Source organism: Budorcas taxicolor, chromosome 16 (genome assembly GCF_023091745.1).
Source record: "Budorcas taxicolor isolate Tak-1 chromosome 16, Takin1.1, whole genome shotgun sequence".
Lineage (NCBI taxonomy): Eukaryota > Metazoa > Chordata > Mammalia > Artiodactyla > Bovidae > Budorcas > Budorcas taxicolor.
Genome location: NC_068925.1, coordinates 6,465,048 through 6,486,134, shown reverse-complemented (window position 1 = coordinate 6,486,134; position 21,087 = coordinate 6,465,048). Strand labels below are relative to the sequence as shown.

Here is a 21,087-nt window from a genome sequence, read left to right as displayed (position 1 = left end):
TTCTGACTGGAGCTTCTGACAGCCCAGGCTTCTGACTGGAGCCCGAAGTTCCTCCCAGAATGCCTCGCAGCTGACAGCCTGAGCACCTGGACCCCTGGGCGCAACCTGGGTGCATCCAGGTCCTGAGGGACTGCTCTGCCAGGTGGCTCTGGCACTAGGCGGGTTCGCTGCGTGACCTGTCTGCAGGAGAGCAAGCCAGGGATCATCCAGCCCCACCTTCATTTTCTAGATAAAGAAATGGAGGCTCAAAGGAAGGCAGTGAGTTGCCCAAAATCCACATTTAATATTCCTCTATAGTAGGTCTCCCAAAAGAAAGAAAGAAAAGTGTAAGAAAGTGAAGTTGCTCATTCGTGTCTGACTCTTTGTGACCCTGTGGACTGTAGCCTACCAGGCTCCTCCATCCATGGATTTTTCCAGGCAAGAGTACTGGCGTGGGTTGTCATTTCCTTCTCCAGGGGATCTTCCCCACCCAGGTCTCCCAGAAGGTCTCCCACATTGCAGGCTTTACCTTCTGAGCCACCAGGTCTCCTAAAGTGAAGTGAAGTCACTCAGTCATGTCCGACTCTCTGCGACCCCATGGACTGTAGCCTACCAAGCTCCTCAGTCCATGGAATTTTCCAGGCAAGAATACTGGAGTGGGTTGCCATTTCCTTCTCCAGGGGATCTTCCCAACCCAGGGATCGAACCCAGGTCTCCTGCACTGCAGGGAGACGCTTTACCGTCTGAGCCATCAGAGGGGACAGGTCTCCCAAAGCATTTATCAAATGCGTTCAAGGGCTACAACCAGCACCTTCTGACTTCAGACCCAAGCTTCTGTCCCTACAGCTGTCCTCAGAGGGAGAAAATTGGCAAGAAGTCTCTTTCATGCTGAAGACAGGCATAAAGCAAATAACTCTGGCTCACATAAACCCCACAAAGCATAGGAGGACCCTCCAAGGCATAGAAATATGAGGCCTGTTAGTTTCTAGCAGTCTTTATTAATAGAAGCTGCCTCGAGGCACTTTGAACCCTGGGGACCCATTCTCACTCAACATAGCATGTTTTCTCAGCTCCTGACTTCCTCTGCGGTTTGCTGGTATCTTCTTTTTCCGTCTAAAACCGGTAAGCAAACAAGATAGGTTGTCATTTCCTCATTTCCAAGCCCCACTCCTCGTGGGGGCCCAGAAATCTCTTTTGAGCATCAGACGGCACAGGGCGGCGCCTGGGTGAGCAGCGGGCCTCTGTCCCCCTCTTCGGGGGCCCTTGGATGGGACCTTGCTCTGGAAGGAGCCATGGATCTGTGGCTTTGGGCGCTTTACTTCCTTCCAGGTAAGTGCTCTGGAGAGACACCTTGGACGCCGTTCGAGGACTGAATTGGTCACATGTAGGGGAGTAGCTGGGTATCTCTGGCTCGGAAGCGTCTAGATGAATTTAGTTGTAAACCAGTATCTGGGGCAGGATAAGGGTGGGTTAATGGGGAGAGGTGGGTAAAAAGCTATTTTGGCATTTTGCAGCCTGCCTCCTTGTCCGCTAAGGTGTTGACTCACAAGGCTGAAGGTGTCCCCTCTCCCAGGTGTCAGCCTGTTAATCTGGCTGTTAAAAGCCTCCAGCATTCTCTCTTCTTACCTCTACATTCTTTCTTTGGTTCTCTTATCTTCTGAATTTTCAAAGTTCCAATCGAAGACTCCCTGGTCCATTTGGTAGGCCTGCTTCCCCAGGTAGCTCAAACGGTAAAGAATCTGCCTGCAATATGGGAGATCTAAGTTCAATCCCTGGGTCAGGAAGATCCCCTGGAGAAGGAAATGGCAGCTCACTCCAGTATTCTTGCCTGGAGAATCCCGTGGACAGAGAAGCCTGATGGGCTGTAGTCCATGGGGTCACAAAGAGTCGGACACGACTGAGTGGCTAACACTTTCAATTCATTTCCAGAGTTTCATATCTTGATTTACAGCCATCTCTCGGGCACCCCCACTTCCACACCTCATCAAGATCAAAAATACAACCGGCCTGACACCAAACCTCGTATTTCTCACTGGTCATCACCTAAATCAGCTCCTCTGTCTTCACTATCTGTGATATCAGCTGCAAAATGCCAAAATAGCTTTTTACCCACCTCTCCCCATTAACCCCCAACCAGACTTTGACCTAACTGATGGCCAATTCATGTAGTTTCTAGATTCACACTTACCAGGATAGGAAGAAATGGCAGCCTCTGCCAGAGACAGAACAGAAGAGTGAAAAGGAAAGGAACACAGGAGCAGCTTTTAACTACCCGCCTACTTTCTGCAAGCTGACAGCCTGTGGCTCCACATCCACCTCACTTCTTGCCTCTGAGCTTAACATCATCCTTCCCAAAGACCTTCCATGCCTCCTACTACCAACTGAACCAAACTCCTGAAATACCAACTCCTTCCTTGGCCTCCGCTTGTACACGCTGAGCTTATCATTCTCCGCAGGACTTTCCTAACCTCCAGCCAGCACACGTGTGCTGGACTTCCCTGAACGTGTGCTGGACGACTTTCCTGCCACCACGGCCTTGCTCCTGCTGTTCCTTCTGCCAGGAACACCCTTCCCCTCACCTCCACCACTGATGCAGCCCTTCAAGCCCATCTCAACCTCCACCTCCTTCTCTACACTTTCCAGAGCCCCTCCTTTGGAACCTCAATATTTTATTGATTCGGTGGTAATTTTCTTGGGGGTCAGAGTAGCTGTTTATTCATACTTGCTTTCTTTGTGATGGCTGGAGTTTTGAGGAAAGGCAAATGTTTGAGTCAAATGATGGAAGTCCCTGAAAGCCCAAAGGAATGAAGTTTTAATGAAATAGACTCTGTGACAGGTAGTAGGACATGGGTGAGCACAGTGGATGGTTAACCAAACTTAGGCCTGAGAGGGAAGAGGGATTGGGTGGATGCGGGAGATGTCTAGAAGTGAAGGGCACCCGAATTGCAGTCCAGCAGTCTGTCCAGAGCAATATGACTCTTCTACCCAGAAGGGTCCTTACTCTGGGCTTTGTCCTTCTCCACTGGTGCCAGTCCCCATGGCGTGAGGAGTTCAAGACCCGAAAAGACATGCTTACCCCAAGCCCACATCCACACCGCCTCTGCTAAACCTCAAATTCCCTGTCCAAATGATTCTTAATCCACCTTTGACGACTCTGCAACCCTACCCTGGGTCTTCTATCCTAGAGTTATGTCTTGTCCTGTAAAATGGCTACAGGTGGATGTTTGGGAAGGAGATGGGGTTTATACATGCAAGCTGGGTCATTCACCAAGTATATTCTAGGACTGTTGTGGAGTGGGCAGGAGCTAGGGATGAGAACTGAAGGGAGAGGGGCCAGAAGCTGGAGGCAGAAAACTTGAGGCCATTTTCCCCTGCACAGCATGTGTGAGAATGGACATCCAAGGAGGGCATAAATTTGTCAAGATGTTGGAGAGTCCCAGGGACAGAGGAGCCTGGTGGGCAACAGTCCATGGGGTTGCAAACAGTCAGACACGATTGAACAACTTAACAACAGCAGTTTACTAGCTTGGTGATTAACTTTAAACTATTCAGACTATGATATTTAGACCTTATTTGTATTCCTGCCCCAGGTCCTGCAAATTTAGGGGTGGCCCTAGTCCCAGAACCCATCGCATGAGGTGCAAACTACAGGCCACATCACTTGGGGCCCCAGGTGGAGGTCCACAGTAAAGCAACACAGTAGGATAGGATGTAGGCTTTCAAGCTGTTTTTACCTTGACCTGTAATAGTAAGAATGCACACACTTGATGCTGTGACATAGTACACAAACACACACCTAAAACTTACCTTAATTCTTTAATATGAGAATGACTCTGGGGCTTCAGCACTTGGGTGGATGTTGACGATTTTTTCGGAGATAGGAAGAGCTTGTACGGGAACAGGTTTTGGAGGAGGAATCAAGAGGGTGGTTTTTTTTTTCCCCCTTTGACCATTGTAAGTGTGAAATATATCTTAGACGTTTGAGTGAAGTCCAAGTGGAGGGATCCAAAAGGCAAGTCTGGAGCTCAGAGGTACAGACAAGGCTGGAGATCCACGCAGTGATGAGATCTAGACAGAGTTGGCACTGAAAGGCATGGGAGCCCATGGGCTCTTGCAGGGAGACCCAGGGGGACAGAAAAGAGGAAAGGCCCAGTGCCAGGCCCTGGGTGGCCCAAAACTGGTAGAGAAGGAGCCGTACATAAGGAAGGAGGCAAAGAAGTAAGTGAGGAGGAGAAGGAAGTGATCAGATAAGGAGAAGTAAGGAGATGGCAAAGAACAGCCATTGAGAGAGTGACGTCAGGGAAGCCAGGAAAGCATTTCCAGGCAGGAAGGCTCTATCCCACCAAATGCTGCCAAGAGGATGAGAAAAAAAAAAAAAAGAAGGCAAACAAGTGACCAATGTGGCAACAAGGAAAGTTTTGGTGACTTGATTGGAGCAGTATCAATGGAATATTGGAGACAAAATTCTGACAGACGTAGGTGGAAAAGGAATTAGGAGACGTGGCATTGGATTCAGTGGTTTTGAGGAGAACAGGAGAGGGGTGGTTGCAGCTGGCGGGGAGGGGGATGTCGACGAGGGGTCTTCCACTGTGGGCATCATCAGGGCATGTGTGTGAGCCGTGTTAATGCTGGAAGAGAGGAACCACCGAGGCAGACAGAGGAAGGGGGTGACTGCAGGAGAGAGGCTCTGTAGGAGGTGATGGGATGGATTCAGGATCCAGGGCAAAGGACTGGCTTTTGAGAGAAGACAGATACTCCATTCACAGCGACAGGACCAAGGCAGACAGCAGGCCTGGACACACACAAGTCAGAGTGTACAGAAGTGGGAAGCCGCTTGGGATGTTTCTCATCTTTTTTATTTTTTTAAGAGCCCTGCTCCATCTGATAAACATAAAGCTCTCAGGTCAGCTTCCTTCTTCCAGAGATCCTGCTGTGACTGGAGTCGATAGGGTCCTCATCACCTCTCCTGCCTAGAAAATCACCACCCTGCAGAATCCAGGCTATTCCCAGAGCACAGCCACAGCCAAGGCTTTGGGGCCTAAACCTTATTTTGTATTAAAAAACAAGATTTTTTTCCGTGTTCCAAACATATGCTGTGCTGTACTTAGTCGCTCAGACATGTCTGACTCTTTGCGACCCCATGGACTGTAGCCTGCCAGGCTCCTCTGTCCGTGGGGATTCTCCAGGCAAGAATACTGGAGTGGGTTAAGTGGGTTGCCATGCCCTCCTCCAGGGGATTTTCCCAAACAAGGGATGGAACTCAGGTCTTCCCCATTGCAGGTGGATTCATTACCAGCTGAGCCACCAGGGAAGCCCAAGAATACTGGAGTGGGTAGCCTATCATTTCTCCAGGGGATCTTCCCAACCCAGGAATTGAACCAGTGTCTCCTGCATTGCAGTTGGATTCTTTGCCAGCTGAGCTACCCAGGAAGCCCATTTGAAACGTATATTTATATCCAATTACATGTTGAGGGTGACTTTTTATGCCACATAAATCCCTCTCCCCTACCATCACCACTGAAAATCAAATCACTAATTCAGAGATGAATGACACATCACAGCTTCTCTAAAACATCAGTATTAAACATGATGATTCCTTTATATCTACTTCTACTCCTCCCTTTCTTCCCTGGAATCATTTGGAAATGTAATCATAAGGCTCAAAACTGCAAAAATTCAAGGGCACCTGGGTTGCTTACCTAAAAGTGCAGATTCATAAGCAGATATACTCACCCGTTCAAAGCAGATATAATCACCTGGCTGAAGGGCAGGACCAGGTCATCTGCATCCTAGCAAGTTCCCCCACAGGAGTCTTATATACACTGTGCCTAAGTTCTAAACCTGGAGGTTGTATCTATCTTTTTTTCTATTTTGGAAGTGTGCTTGTGGTTAGAAGCTATTATGAACTCCAAGGAGAGTAGAATCTGGTCGTTTTCACCTTGCCCATTAATGCTTCCCTGGGACCAGAGCTCAGTGTACCCAGCAGCTTTCCTTGTGCTTCATCCATCCAAAGTTTGCACACTAAGGATGTCCCAGTCAGTGCTGGTTGCTGTTACAAAGTGTCATAGATCGCGTGGCTTCCATAATAGACATTTATTTCTCACAGTTCAGGAAACTAGAAGTCCTACATCAGGGTGTTGGTTTCTGCAAGGGCCCTCTTCCTGGTTTGCAGAAGGCTACTCTCTCCCTCTGTGTTCATGTGGTCTCCTGTGTAAATAGAGAGAATACGGACACTGATCTCATTTTGAGGGCTGCAGCCTCATAACCTCATCTAACCCTACCTACCTCCAAAGGCCCCACTCTATAATACAGGAGCTTCAACACACGAGTTTTGGGCAGTACAAATGTACAGTCCGTAACGTAGGATCTGCGCAAGCCAGAGTGTGACCAGCAGTACCCCACTGAATAGAGAGAGGCCACTGGAGGTGTCTGCACGCGTCATGACCCCTCTCTGCTCTATCTTGCCTCTGCCCATTGTACAGCGCCTCACCCTTGAGAAAGCAGCCAGCATGCCCTTTTCTGGCTGAGCTGATCTGAAAACATTTGCATGCTCACTCTCAGGTGCCAGGCTTTGCAAACAGGTGTGTGTGGTCCCTCTGGACCTACGGGGCATTCCGCCAGCCCCTTGGTTGGGTCTTTGCCTTTTGAACGGGTTGCCCTTCCGTTGGCATGTTCCAGTCACAGGGCTGCCTCGCTCGTCTCAGTTTCCATGGTGTTTAAAGCAGAGGTGGGTGATTCGCATGAGGCCTTTCACATCCGCTCACACGTGTCTGGCAGTGCCCTCTGCTTCTCCCTGCTGTGCTAACCAGCTGCACATCCAGGTACTAACGAACTCCTGCGAACGCTCCCCTGCTAGCCCTTCTCTAGCCTCCTCCACCCTGTCCCATGCTCTCACGGTTGTTTCCTCCTCTCTCCGGGTATCCCCATCCTTCCCTCCCCCCCAGAATGTCCTCCTCAGTGCATCTAAAAGCCTGCAGCCCCACTTCTTCCCCTGACTCCTCGGAGCGATTCTAAATGTGTGCTCTGCAGATGAATTTTGGGAAGCTTGTGAACACCCTTCCCCTCCTCATGAACATGCTGGGTCCTCTCTCCTCTCTTAGGCTTTATGGGGCCAATTCTCACTGTCTAGAAAGGTTTCTCCTCCACCCCAGTCCCCCCAGTCTCACCCCAACACACACACTCCATCCTCTGCATCATCTTCCCAGAAATATACGGACCCTTGTTGGACCCACTTAGTTGAAAATCATACCCTCTTCTCCAGCTTAGCCCCGCCTTCTCTCCACCTTGCATAAGCTTATTGATGCCAGTGACTCAGGAGCGACACCTTTCACTGCTCCCTGCTCCACACCAGCCCCAAGGCACAAACAAGATGTGCACACACTCAAACACACTCCTGTTTCCCTCTGTATTCCCTCCTTTGGTGAGGATGACTGGCATTCTCTTAGCCCTCCATACCCAATCCTTGAGGCCACAGCTTACATAGCCCTTCTCCCAGAAAGCCTTTCTCAAATTCCCCTCCGTGGCAGCCTGGATCAGGCACTCCGCTTGCTGCTTCCAAGGAGCCCTGTGTATCCACACCATGGGATTTATGACACTTTGCTGTAGTGGCCATTGATTTGTATCACTAAATAAGTGACTCATTCTGTGAGGGAGGAATGGCAGCTAGCTTGTCACATGAACGTGATTCAATAGATACCTGTTAATGATTGAATTTTTTTTAAAAAAACTGGAGGTGAAAGAGTTATTTTGGTGGGATGGATCCAAGTGAAACAAAGCTAGACAGGAAAACCTGTTGCAGTAAATTTCACCACGCCTCCCGGCAGCACACTGGAATCACTAAGGGGCCACATGCTGGTTGTGGGAGGCGGTTCACCGTGGCATCCCCCCTGGAGTGGGGTGGACATTTTGACTAGATTCTCAGGAGGTTGGTGTCTGGGTCCATAGAGGTTCAGGTGTGATGATAAGGCGGAGGGCTACATGAAGGCTTGGGCTAGGGAGAGACTGAGCCTTGGGACGGACATAGAGCTGGACCAAGGAGGTTAACAGGGTTGAGGATGGAAAGAGGCTGTGGGTGCAGCTAGGGCTAGACATGAGGGAGGCACAGGGCTGCTCATGGGGATGGAGCTGGATGCAGGGATGAGTATGAGGCTGCACTGGGGCCCAGGTTGGAAACAGGGCTATGTTGGGGACATGGCTGGTGATGGGGCTTCCTCTCACTAACTCTCTCTCCCTGCAGTAGTCGGAGCCCCAAAGGTCCTTCCAGAAGTAAAGATGGAGGGAATGCTGGGGGGATCCATTACCATTGAGTGCCCACTTCCTGAAACGCATGTGAGGATATATCTGTGCCGGACCATTGACGAGTCTGGAAGATGCACCACCGTGGTGTCCAGCAGCAAATTTGTCAGGGACGAATTCAAGCACCGAGTCACGCTGGAGCAGTATCCGGACAGGAATCTGTTCCTGGTGGAGATGACAGAGCTGACCAAGAGTGACAGTGGGGTCTATGCCTGTGGGGTGGGTCTGAACACAGACCGAGGCAAGACCCAGCAGATTACCCTGACTGTTCACAGCGGTAGGTGCCCCACTCGATGGAGGCTCAGGACACCCAGGAAACATTGCCCCTTGGGAAGGCAGGGACAAGCATGGGGCCGCAGCAGCCCCCACACCCTAACACTGCTGCCATACCAGCTAGTCCAGTGGAAACTGGGATCCATGGGGCTGTAACCTCATAGAGTCATTGAACTTCATGATCCACCAAATTTTCTATCCAAGCCATGAGAAAGGAACAGGATCGGTGTGCCCCCGGGTGGTACCGTGCCCACCTTTCCCGGGTCACAAGCCAAGTGGGGGGTGGGCGTGAAATTGAGGAGAGGCTCTGAGACTGGAGGAAACTGGAAGCAAAAGGAGATAAGCAGCCCCATAACTGTCCCATCAGAAATATCAGGGATAAATATAAAGGAAAGACAATCATTTTTCAAGCCACAGTTGATCGCCAAATTTGTTACTTTATATGATCCTTTCCTTATTGCTCCAGATTCCCTCCTTTCTCCCTTCTTTCGCCACTGACTTCCTCAGACATACACAGTACTCATTCCCAATGGACTCTGATCTTGCAGAGAATGCCCACTGCGTTAGGGAGAAAGAGGATTTTTTTCCCAGGGAAGACCCCAGCCCAGTTACTTTTCTGCTCCTCTCGTGGGCACCATGTCCTCATCCCTTTATTGCCATCTACCCTGGCTGAGTCAACCTCAACACACACCAGCAGTCCCTCCCCGGGCCTCAGGCTGTTGCTGGAGACCACCAATGGACTTCTCTTGCCTTTGGTAGTTTACGAGCCATCCTGGGAAGAAGAGCAGATGCCTGAGCCTCCCGCATGGTTTAATAGATTTCTACAAATGCACATGCCTCCTTGGTTCCAGATGCCTCCACATGCCAGTTCTTTAGAATTCATGTCCAAAGGTCAGTTCCCCGAAGCTAGGGCCAGGGAAGTGGGGGAAATTCTATACTGTTGTGAAAGTGGATGAGGGGATATGTGTTCAGTTCATGCAGTGGTTGGCAGAGCAGAGCTGAGTCTCACGTGTGTATTTCCCTGTCTTGGAAGAGCGAACCTCGTTGAGATCTGCTTTCCAAGGCTTTCAAGCCCATCCCTCAGCCACTTGGCACTAGTTGCAGTACTTACACATCACCACCAGGTGGGGCCGCGCACAATGAAGTTTATGCTCCATTCACAAAATCTAGCCCTTCTATGAATGACTAGGAAACCAAGACTGGGCAGACAGTTCCCAGCCAGAAGTCCTCTTGCCTTCTGCTCCCCATGTGGCTATCTTCCATTTGATGGCATACAGTAATTTAACAGCTCTATTTTGCGACAATAAGATTAATAATAATTATACTAATGATACTTTTACACTTCTATCACTTTTCTGTCTTGAATGCATTTTGACATACAATGTTTCCATCATTTCCTTGCATGTTCCCTGAGAGGTAGACACATTAACTGAATATTGTTACACTAGAGGACTCTGCTGGCCCTTGAGAGGGGGATAATGTCACTGAGCTCATTATATACCCAAGGTTGTGACTGACAGGTGTGGAATGGGGGAGAATAGACAAACACATAGATATAATATTAATCAGGGTGGGAACTGAACTACAGTCAAGGTTTTCTCCATGGTTAAGAGGAGGGAAAGCTCTTCTGCCTGGGAAGTCAGGGAAGACTTCCTGTAGGAAATGGAGTTTGAAGCAAATATAGACAGAAGGGACTAGGTGTAGATGGCCTGTTCAGAAGGCATTTCAGGCAATGTGGATTGCAAGAACACAGGCAGTCTACCTAAAAGGAAGGAATGTATTCAGGAAAGAAATGGTTGACCCAAGGCTACCAGAGACTAAAGTGCGGATATGGAAGGTCACTTTGTCCTGCTCTGTCCTGCAGTAACCACACCAGCTCAAAGGACCAAGTCTCCTCAAGCACACCAGGCTTCCCCCAACCCCTCAGTCACCCACCGCCCCCAGGTTTCCAGGGCATCTTCGGTAGCAACTGCTGAGCCCACCATCTTCCTGCCATCCATCACAACCTCAAAAACCTCAGCTCAGAAGGGGCTTCTCAGGCTCCAGACAGCCAGCTATAACCAGCAAACCAGGCTTCACAGACAGAGGTAAGATGCCTCCACCATCCAGGATGGGCTAAAGCTGGTCAAAGGAGACTAGAGTTAGGAGATCCACCAAAATCTCCCTAAAATGTCTACCAACAGAGACACTTCTTGGCTTTGTCTCTAGAAGTCACTGTGAAATATGGTATAGATATATTTATTATAGCTATACTAATGTTATAGCTATAACATTAACTCATCAGTCCTATTAACAAGTACGCACATCAGTGCTCCAGGAGGAGATCTTGTAGAGATGAGACAAAGATCTTTCAGTCATTCAACATTTATGCAAATCTGTTTTGACGCTGCTGCTGCTGCTAAGTCACTTCAGTCGTGTCCAACTCTGTGTAACCCCATAGACGGCAGCCCACCAGGCTCCCCCGTCCCTGGAATTCTCCAGGCAAGAACACTGGAGTGGGTTGCCATTTCCTTCTCCAATGCATGAAAGTGAAAAGTGAAAGTGAAGTTGCTCAGTCATGTCCGACCCTCAGCGACCCCATGGACTGCAGCCTACCAGGCTCCTCCGTCCATGGGATTTTCCAGGCAAGAGTACTGGAGTGGGGTGCCATTGCCTTCCAGAGTTACATTATTACATTCATTGATCATATATCAAACTATACATTTGATACACTGCTTCAAGTCTAGTCACCATTTCCGTTGAAAGCTCAGTCATATACTTGGTAATACAACAAATAATAATCTTGTGAAACAAGCAAAATACAAATGGTACAGTTAATAACATAGTGGAATTAAAAGTAAATATTTTATCCATGAGCCTCCCACACCAGTTTCGTTTTTTTTTTTTTTTTAAGATTGTCAAGACTAAGGAATGGGTCACTGAGAGCAGAAATCTGATTTTTCATGTGGTTCAAATGTGTTACATTAAAGGATTTATCAGGATCAAAAATACAGCATTCAGTTTGAATTAGAGCACAGAGATCTCCCTGAGATGCTGTAAGGTGTCGAGGGTCTTGCAGTTGTGTGGCACTGCCTTTCTCGTCATAGAGATCTCAGAATTCAACAGGCTAGTAGCCCGGTTACTATCATTTAAAGCTTATGAAAGTTGTCAAGGCATAGATATGGTCAATTACATCCTCCAACCCCATTGAAGGCACACACACACACACACACACACACTGCTAAATGGTCATACCAATAGAATACAGATCTTTGACCCATTGGGATCATACCAATGGTAGATTGGTTGGGGTTACTTGTAATTTGTTAACATGTATGACCTTAAATTCATGGGAATCCCAGGCTACACCTTCATATCATCCCTGTAGATGTCAAGGCCATAAATTAGCGCCACAAATCTACTGAGTTCCATACCAATCACTCTCTCTAAGGGTTATAACAGGCATAGTTCATAAAGCACCCAGCCTTGTCTCATAATTACCAGGTTGATCATTTTTGGTATGATTTAACCATTCCCAACATAGAGGAGACTTTAAACTTAAACGACCATCAGTCAGTTCAGTTCAGTCACTCAGTCGTGTCCAGCTCTTTGCGACCCCATGAATCGCAGCACGCCAGGCCTCCCTGTCCATCACCAACTCCCGGAGTTCACTCAGACTCGCGTCCATCGAGTCAGTGATGCCATCCAGCCATCTCATCCTCTGTCGGCCCCTTCTCCTCCTGCTCCCAATTCCTCCCAGCATCAGAGTCTTTTCCAATGAGTCAACTCTTTGCATGAGGTGGCCAAAGTACTGGAGTTTCAGCTTTAGCATCATTCCTTCCAAAGAAATCCCAGGGCTGATCTCCTTCAGAATGGACTGGTTGGATCTCCTTGCAGTCCAAGGGACCCTCAAGAGTCTTCTCCAACACCACAGTTCAAAAGCATCAATTCTTTGGCACTCAGCCTTCTTCACAGTCTGACTCTCACATCCATACAGGACCACTAGGAAAACCATAGCCTTGACTAGATGGACCTTAGTCGGCAAAGTAATGTCTCTGCTTTTGAATATGCTATCTAGGTTGGTCATAACTTTTCTTCCAAGGAGAAAGCGTCTTTTAATTTCATGGCTGCAGTCACCATCTGCAGTGATTTTGGAGCCCTGAAAAATAAAGTCTGAAACTGTTTCCACTGTTTCCCCATCTATTTCCCATGAAGTGATGGGATCGGATGCCATGATCTTTGTTTTCTGAATGTTGAGCTTTAAGCCAACTTTTTCACTCTCCTCTTTCACTTTCATCAAGAGGCTTTTTAGTTCCTCTTCACTTTCTGCCATAAGGGTGGTGTCATCTGCATATCTGAGGTCATTGATATTTCTCCCGGCAATCCTGATTCCAGCTTGTGTTTCTTCCAGTCCAGCGTTTCTCATGATGTACTCTGCATAGAAGTTAGTGTGGTGTTAACCATGTAGATCCTCCCCATAATTGTAGGGGTTTTTCTTTTAATAGATGAGAAGTTAATTTTTTTATTGAGACTTAGCTCATCACTCCAATTGAATTTAAATGACCCTAAGAGAAAACTTAAATCTATGGCCAGCCTCAGAGCAGGTATTTTTAATTGGCCAGGTGAGAGGATCCCATGTAGAATTATTATGAATAGACAGAACAGGACTGAACACTCATCTAAAACAAATTTCCTAAGGGGTATCCAATAAGAGCCCTAAAGAACAGAAATCCACCAAGGTAACCCAGAAGTAATAGGCACAGGTAATTGGCCACAACCCAACAATTGGATTGAGTTTTAAACTAGCATAGAATCATGCTGTCATAGATGGCTCTGAGAGACTGCTCCTGTTTTGACAGGGAAGAACTAAATGAATATAAAATCAGCTACTAAACCATCAATAATTTAAAAATTACTTTTGCGTGTTTCCTTTTACTTTTTCAACGTGGCTACTAGGAAAGTGCTGCTGTCGACCACTAGGAGGCAGCATTAGAACAGATTCCAAAGGAAACCAGTAATACCTGCGAATTATTTTTTGCCAAAGCAAATAGAAGGGGCTTCCCAGGTGGTTCAGTGGTAAAGAATTGGCCAGCCAATGTAGGAGACAGGAGATGCAGGTTCTATTCCTGAGTCAGGAAGATCCCCTGGAGGAGAAAATGGGAACCTGCTCCAGTATTCTTGCCTGGAAAATCCCATGGACAGAGGTGCCTGGTAGGCTACAGTCCGTAGGGCTGCAAAGAGTCAGACTCAACTGAGCAGTTAGGCACACACACAAGCAAAGGCAAACGTGAGCGAAGAAAGGCATTTCTGACACCATTTGGGTCTTACAATTAGGAAATTGAGCCCACGAGAGCAAAGTGGTTACAAACAGAACCAGGACTTCTGATTCCTAGTCTATTAAACCATAACAGCCTACTAGTGGAGAAGAATTCAATTAACTCAACCAACGTGTTTTTAAATCCCCACTACATGCCAGGCATTGTGCTATGTCCTGAAGATGTAGAAAAGTTTAAAAACGTGTGATATCTAGGTGTTATTTTACTAATACTAGTCTTGACTGTGAGAAGTGTTGTAACTGGTGTGAACTGAGGAAGTGCTGACAGAGAAAAAGTTGATTCTAGTTCACCACGACTGGCGAAGAAAATGAGGACTTATGTAATGGATAAGGAAAGTAAGATTTCAACATGTAGAGAAAATGGAGGGAAGACCTTCTAGGCAAAGGGAGCACCATCTTCTCTTCCATAGTTATCAGAAACTAACTCATCTAAAATCTGCAATCATCTTGTGAAGAAACTGAGGTGGAGAGAGCTGAAAGTGGAACTGACCTTTGTTGATTGCTGCTTGGGTCAGCTACATTAAGGTCTTTATAGCCCCTCTTTTATTTCATCCTTAAACTGTTCCGTGAAACAGGTTTTACTGTAACTATTTACTGGGAAATGAGGCTCAGAGAAGTTAGGAAACTGATTCAAGATCACACAGCCAGGAAAAAGCTAAACCTGAAATTTAATCCAGGTTTCCTGACTCCATAGACGGGCCCTTTTGTGACAGGGGTGGGGTTGGGGGAGGGGGGGTGGAGTGAGAATTCTGTTATCCAAGGGACAAACCTGTGAACCGCCTTCAAAAGCTGGCCCTTGGGGTGCTGCCTTCAGTCCCCCTCCGTTCCTGACCTCTCCTTCCTCTTCCCGCTCCTCCCCTGCTCAGAGCCTCCAACCAGGACCCGGGTGCTGCGTCTGGGATGGAAGACCAAGGTGTCTTCGTCCTGATCCCCACCATCCTGGGTCTCATACTGTTGGCGCTTCTGGGGCTGCTGGCGAAAAGGATCGTTCAAAGACGGAAAGGTGAGTGGGTCGGGCCCAGTGACAGCGCGCCAGAGCACCCAACTCCCTCTGATCCCCCAGGGACACTCAGGACCTTTGGATGAGCAGACTGAGTTTGGGGGGACTTGGGATGGGGCTCGGCGGTCTGGACATGGGGACGGTGAGGAGCGCGGCCCGAACCTTGAAGTGGAGGGTTCCGAGCCACTTCCGAGCGGAGCACCCTCAGGTCAGACGCTCCCAAACAGCGGGGAGGCGGCCGTCTTTAGTTTTCCGTAAGACTGGGCGAGTGTGGGCCTCTGACACCCTCCTTCCTTTTTCTGTCCCTGCGGCTTGGTTGATAAGCTCTCTCCAGGCGGGTCCGCCGACTGGCCGTGAGGATGCCCACGGTGGACGCCTCCCAGCGGGCCCGGTCCCAGCGGCCGCGCGTGTCCCGGCGGCCACGCACGCCGAGCAACATCTACAGCGCCTGCCCTCGGCGGCCCCGCGGCGTGGACGCGGCTGGTGAGCCCGCGGGCAGGAGGGAGGAGGGAGGAGGGCAGGGCTGGGCGTGCGGGCAGGCAGGGGGGAGAAGGTCGGCTTGTGCGGGCGCGAGGCGGGTCTGGGGGTGGGGGGGCGAGGGGGGTCGGGGCGGGGTGGAGCTGGGGGAGCGGGGAGGGGTGTGGGGGACGAGGCGGGGTGGGGGGCGGGACTGGAGGGGTGGGGGTCCTGGGGGACGAGGCGGAGGCGGGGGCGGGGCTGGCGCGCGAGCTGGAGCCAAAGAAACTGCGGCTTCATTTTCTAGATAAAGAAATGGAGGCTCAAAGAAAGGCAGTGAATTGCTTATTTGAGTGAATTTGTCCTTTGCTTTATGTTTTATGTCAAAAAGACCTTCTTGGTTTCCTAGTCATTGATAGAAGAGCTAGATTTTGTGAATGGAGCATAAACTTCATTATGCGTGGCAGCGGGGCGGGGTGGGGGGTGGCAGCGGGGCGGGGTGGGGGGTGGCAGCGGGGCGGGGTGCGGGGTGGCAGCGGGGCGGGGTGGGGGGTGGCAGCGGGGCGGGGTGCGGGGTGGCAGCGGGGTGGGGTGAGAGCGGGGTGGGGTGGGGGGCAGTTGGAGCGGGGTGGGGTGGGGGAGGAGGGGGCCGGGCCGGGGCCGGCGCGCGAGCTGGAGCCGCAGAAACCGCGCGGCGCAGAGCGCGAGCCGGGAGATCCGCGCCTCCAGGACTGCGGCGGACCGCCGGGCAGGGCCCACCGCCCGGGGGCTTCCCGCAGAGCTGGGGGGCGGGGCTGGGCCCTGGGCCCCGCCCTCATGCCGCCCTCATGCCGCCCTCCCCGTCTCCTTCAGGTGGAGGGTCGGCACCGCCCCCAGGCCCCGGAGCTCCCGCAGCCTCCACCCCGCCGCAGGTAAGCCCCGCCCGCCGCGGGTAAGCCCCGCCCGCCGCAGGTAAGCCCCGCCCCGCCTCTGATTGGCAGCTGCGGCTCGAAAGGGCGGCCCCAGACCTGGGCGTGGCCCCGCGCGCCGTTTGCGGAGCTTCGGCTTCGTGGGAGGGCGCGGGCTTTCCCAGCCGCTGCGGGTCCCTGCGTCGGGAAGTGAGTGTCCATTTCCTCCTTGGACGGTGCCCGTAGACGGCTACCCAACAATTGTGGTAGACTTAGTTACCTGGCTTCTGGCCAAGCATTTCTCACGGGATAAATGAGAGCTTAAGTAGAGGATGCTAGATGTCGACTGTACAAATACGAGAAGGGCTTTCCTGTGTAAGAGATTCAGTTTCCAGTAGGTCTTAAGAGGGTAGAAGTTACCCGTTTCATCTGAGGAAGTACTTTCTAGTAAGCCCTCTAAGATGAGAGGAGGTTGTTTACTGGAGGCAGTTAAGCCTGGCCTAGGGAGTTGGTGACACGACTGAGTGACCTCACTTTCACTTTTCACTTTCATGCACTGGAGAAGGAAATGGCAGCCCACTCCAGTATTCTTGCCTGGAGAATCCCAGGGACGGGGGAACCTGGTGGGCTGCCGTCTATGGGGTCGCACAGAGTCGGACATGACTGAAGTGACTTAGCAGCTGCAGCAGAGACACAGATGGACTTCCCTGGTGGCTCAGCTGGTAAAGAATCTGCCTTCAATGTGGAAGACCTGGGTTCAGTCCCTCGGCTGGGAAGATCCCCTGGAGAAGGGAAAGGCTACCCACTCCAGTATTCTGGCCTAGAGAATTCCATAGACTGTACAGATAAGATTCAACACTTTGAGTGAGAAAGACTCCTCTTGATATCTAGATGTGGAGTAGGGAAGTCATTTTTTTTTTCTCTCTCTCTCTCTTTCATCTTTCTATTGATGGCCACTGGCAGGTGTATGAAAAAATGTTAAACTATTCATCCTTCTTTGTCTTCCCCAATTAAGAAGAGAACATTTTATTCTCTAAAGCATCCACAGTAGCAGAAACATTATTGCTTCCAGAACCAGGAAAACTAAGTGGGGCAAATGTCCCTGATTTAATTAGGGTGTAGGCTAAGCTGATGCAGCAAACGCTAAACCCCAGGGCTCACAAGATGGAAGACTCTTTTCCTCAAAAGTGAAGACAGGGAGCCAGGAGGAGGTGGCCTGAGCCATGGGGTCATCGGGGGCCTCAGAGGCATTTTGACTGTTGCTCCACCATCCCCTGGAGTCTTGCCTCATCCGTGGTTGATGCTCAATCACTAGTACCATGTATGCATCCCAGCACATGGGAGCGAGAAAGAGAATGTTGCTTTTTTAAGACCAGGAGTCTGAAGTTTCACACTGGGCACAGTTTAACCACATGGTCACACCTGTGTTCAGGGGAAGCTGAAAACTGTATCCCTGTGCGTCTTGCTTAAAAAGGGGAGAGTGATGCCTGGGAACAGGCAACAGCTCTGCCCCCATCAGGCCCAGCTTCTGGAGCTTGCCCTTGCTGAGCCCTGCTGGAGGAGTTCTCAGTAGCGTAAGTAGGCCCAGCAGTGCCCATCAACTCTACCCTTTGTTGTTCAGTCGCTAAGTCATATCTGACTCTTTGTGACCCTATGGACTGCAGCATGTCAGTCTTCCGTGTCCTTCACTATCTCCCGGAGTTTGCTCAAACACATATCCATTTGAGCCCTTTTCTCTGAAACTGTTCTGTGACCACACATGGCCTCATGTGGGCCTGTCAGTTCAGTTCAGTCGCTCAGTCATGCCTGACTCTTGCAACCCCATGAATCACAGCACACCAGGCCTCCCTGTCCATCACTAACTCCCGGAGTTCACTCAAACTCACATCCATCGAGTCGGTGATGCCATCCAGTCATCTCATCCTCTGTCGTCCCCTTCTCCTCCTGCCCCCAATCCCTCCCAGAATCAGAGTCTTTTCCAATGAGTCAACTCTTCACATGAGGTGGCCAAAGTATTGAAGTTTCAGCTTTAGCATCAGTCCTTCCAAAGAACACCCAGGACTGATCTCCTTCAAAATGGACTGGTTGAATCGCCTTGCAGTCCAAGGGACTCTCAAGAGTCTTCTCCAACACCACAGTTTAAAAGCACCAATTCTTTGGCGCTCAGCTTTCTTCACAGTCCAACTTTCACATCCATATATGACCACTGGAAAAACCATAGCCTTGACTAGACGGACCTTTGTTGGCAAAGTAATGTCTCTGCTTTTGGATATGCTATCTAGGTGCCTGTACCTTGCTTAAATTTTACCCTTCCTCCCTGCTTGAAATTCACACTCCTGCTATCAGGGATAAAAAAAATCTTGATGAAACAAATTCACAACAAAGTGCCTATGATAAAGGACTTGAGTATTTTAAGCCTTCACAGGGAGCAACTTTTTTAAAATGGTTAAGCCAGATCAGTCTCAAATGATGAACCGTAACAGGCAGTGGGAGATACATTTTTGAAGCAAGCTGCTGCCCAATTCCTCTCTGGTAAAGTACAGAAAGGAACAGGTCCTTTCAGTGAGCGCTTACTCAGTGCCTGCTCTGTTCAGGGGGCTGAACTTCTAGTTCTCAGTGGTTGTGTTAAAAATATGTGACTCTCCCTGCTGCAGCCTTCCTGGGTGGATGTCACAATAGTTATGCCATGCTGGGGTCATGGCATAGCCCTGCCCTCCGAGAACTGATCCATCCCAAAGGCAGATGATCCTGAAGTTTCTTTCCGGGGAAGTGGAGCTCTACACAGCCTGCTACCTTCCTCCCCTTCAACCGCCCACTCCTTCCTGGAATGCACTGTCCCATCACGTCACAGCCTCTCCAGGAAATGAAAGGCCTATGGAGGTGCAGAGGATGATTCATCCTCCTTCTGAATAATTCCCTGAGAAGATGCATATTTATTCCACAAGTCACATCATCTAATCCAGAGGGGAAACTCCTCTGGTGGATGGTTCTCCTCCAGACCCATGCTTAGTCACATGATTTTTGTCTGAGCCCCATTTAAAACACTTCCTGCCGTATTAGATCAAAGTGTTTTCTAGTTATGTAGAGCATGAGGCACCACCCTGAAAATCCCCAGGGCTGAGCCACCTGATGGAGCTCAACCACCTCTGCGTTTTGCCTTCTGGAGGACAGCAACCCCCACCCCACCATTGCCCACTGTGAATACTATAGTCACCCTACCCAAACCCAGGGATGCTTCTTTGGTTGTTTCCAGGTACCTGAAATTCCCTGGCTCCCTGTCCCATCTCTGAAGATCGACTGTGAATATGTAAGCTTCTGCCACCAAACTGCTACCAAGGTGGAGGACACTGATTCCAATGACTACGTCAATGTTGCCTGCCTGACTCACCTCTCCAGCTGTGCCCCTGGGCCCAGACCTTGGTGTCAATGAGTCTTGTCTGTCTGCTGGTTCCCAACACCCACTCCATCTGTTTCAGAAGCCTCGTCACCTCCCCACCTCAAGTCTCATCCCTGCCTGTTTGCCCCGAGCACTGATCAGTCTCCCCTCCTCCAGCTCTCCTTACACACTTTTGAGCCCCCGGTGGTTTTCACGTGGCCTCTGGGAATGCAGAGCATTTGCCCTGTTGCCACCTGCCTCCTCTCCAAACCATGTGACAGGCTGTGGTCTTGCAGAGTCTTTTTGATTACAGGGTCCTTACTCCCCTGGCTCTAGACCACATGGCCTTGGGCTGGAGTGGAGGCATAGCTGTTGCTTTGAAAGCTTGAGTTCCCCACCGGCAGAAGGTACCTGGACTGCCCTGTGAAGACACGCTTCAGCCCTGAGCTAGGAAGGGACCCTGGTATGAAATACCCCTGGCAACCTCTTTGCCCCAGTTTTAGGGCTAGCACTTACTAGTGATCTTCTGTTTGTCTGGAGTCCTATGGTGATGGCAGTTTATTTGGATGTGATGAAGGGTTGTAAATTTTCAGAACCATCCTTGTTAGTGACACACGTGGATAACCTCTTTAGGTCTTCCTCCCTTGATCCACGTAAGTACCCCAACTCCAGCATTTCCTCTCTTTGAGAAATAGAATAGCTTTTGTTATCTATTTATCCTTCTTCTATAGCCTAGTACTATCTTAGCCGTGGTCTATTTGACCTATCCAAAGCCATTACAACTGTCTGCTTTCAGAAATACACTCTGTTCCAGTCCGAGTGGCTTATGGCCAGGTGGGAAAGACAGTGATCTGGGATTCCTGGCGGGCCCATTGTTCTGCAAGAGCACTGACATCATGGAAGAAGAGACAGCCCACATCCTACATGTATTCGACCTCCTAAGTGTTCTGTAGGAGGGCAGAGTTAGGCAGACATTGTATCTTTGGGTTGAAATCAACTACAAAGTTCAGCAAGAGCTGGAGATGAGAGAATGCCCAGTCTTGCTTTTAAGAAGAAGGCCTTTCCCAGACACACAACTCAGCCTCACAGCGCACTGGCCCAGTGCTAGAAAGCAGAGGCTACCGAGGTGCCTGCCTTTTGAGCAGGGAGTGCCCTCACAGGTGGGACTGTGCGTCCAGGCATGAGGACAGCAGCTGCAATGTCAGCTTGACTCCGGCCCCCCAGGTGGGCGACAAAGGCAGATGAGCAGGATCCGAAAGCGCACCCGAGGGGTGGGGCTGGCAGCAGCGGGCGGGAAGGGCGGACCGAGAGGCAGCGCTAAGGGGGCATCTGTTTTGTGCTGGGCACCGTCTCTGCTCTGTCTTTCCTCATTTACAAGTCCAACCAGCGCTCTCACCTCACCCAGCGCTCTGTTCCTGCAGATGTCATGACCATGTGATTTCCATGCCCTTAGACTCAACTCCATATCCCAGCATCCCTCATTGTTCCTCAGCAATTCAAAGACAGG

At 50.0% G+C, this 21,087-nt stretch overlaps 1 protein-coding gene across 1 annotated transcript; it reads left to right on the top strand.

Moving 5' to 3' along the window:
• The first annotated feature begins 1,271 nt into the window (after window positions 1–1,271).
• On the top strand, window positions 1,272–19,634 carry FCMR (Fc mu receptor). The gene is made up of 8 exons (XM_052653998.1): window positions 1,272–1,308; window positions 8,216–8,551; window positions 9,307–9,438; window positions 10,412–10,634; window positions 14,728–14,864; window positions 15,186–15,344; window positions 16,170–16,228; window positions 19,458–19,634. The coding sequence occupies exons 1-8, from the start codon at window positions 1,272–1,274 to the stop codon at window positions 19,632–19,634; spliced, it is 1,260 nt and encodes a 419-aa protein (XP_052509958.1).
• The last annotated feature ends 1,453 nt before the right edge of the window (window positions 19,635–21,087 follow it).

Coding starts and splice junctions, on each gene's coding strand:
- FCMR (XM_052653998.1), top strand. CDS start 1,272: ATGGATCTGTGGCTTTGGGCGCTTTACTTCCTTCCAG. Junction 1,309..8,215: donor GGCGCTTTACTTCCTTCCAG/GTAAGTGCTCTG, acceptor CTCTCCCTGCAG/TAGTCGGAGCCCCAAAGGTC. Junction 8,552..9,306: donor TACCCTGACTGTTCACAGCG/GTAGGTGCCCCA, acceptor TGCCTTTGGTAG/TTTACGAGCCATCCTGGGAA.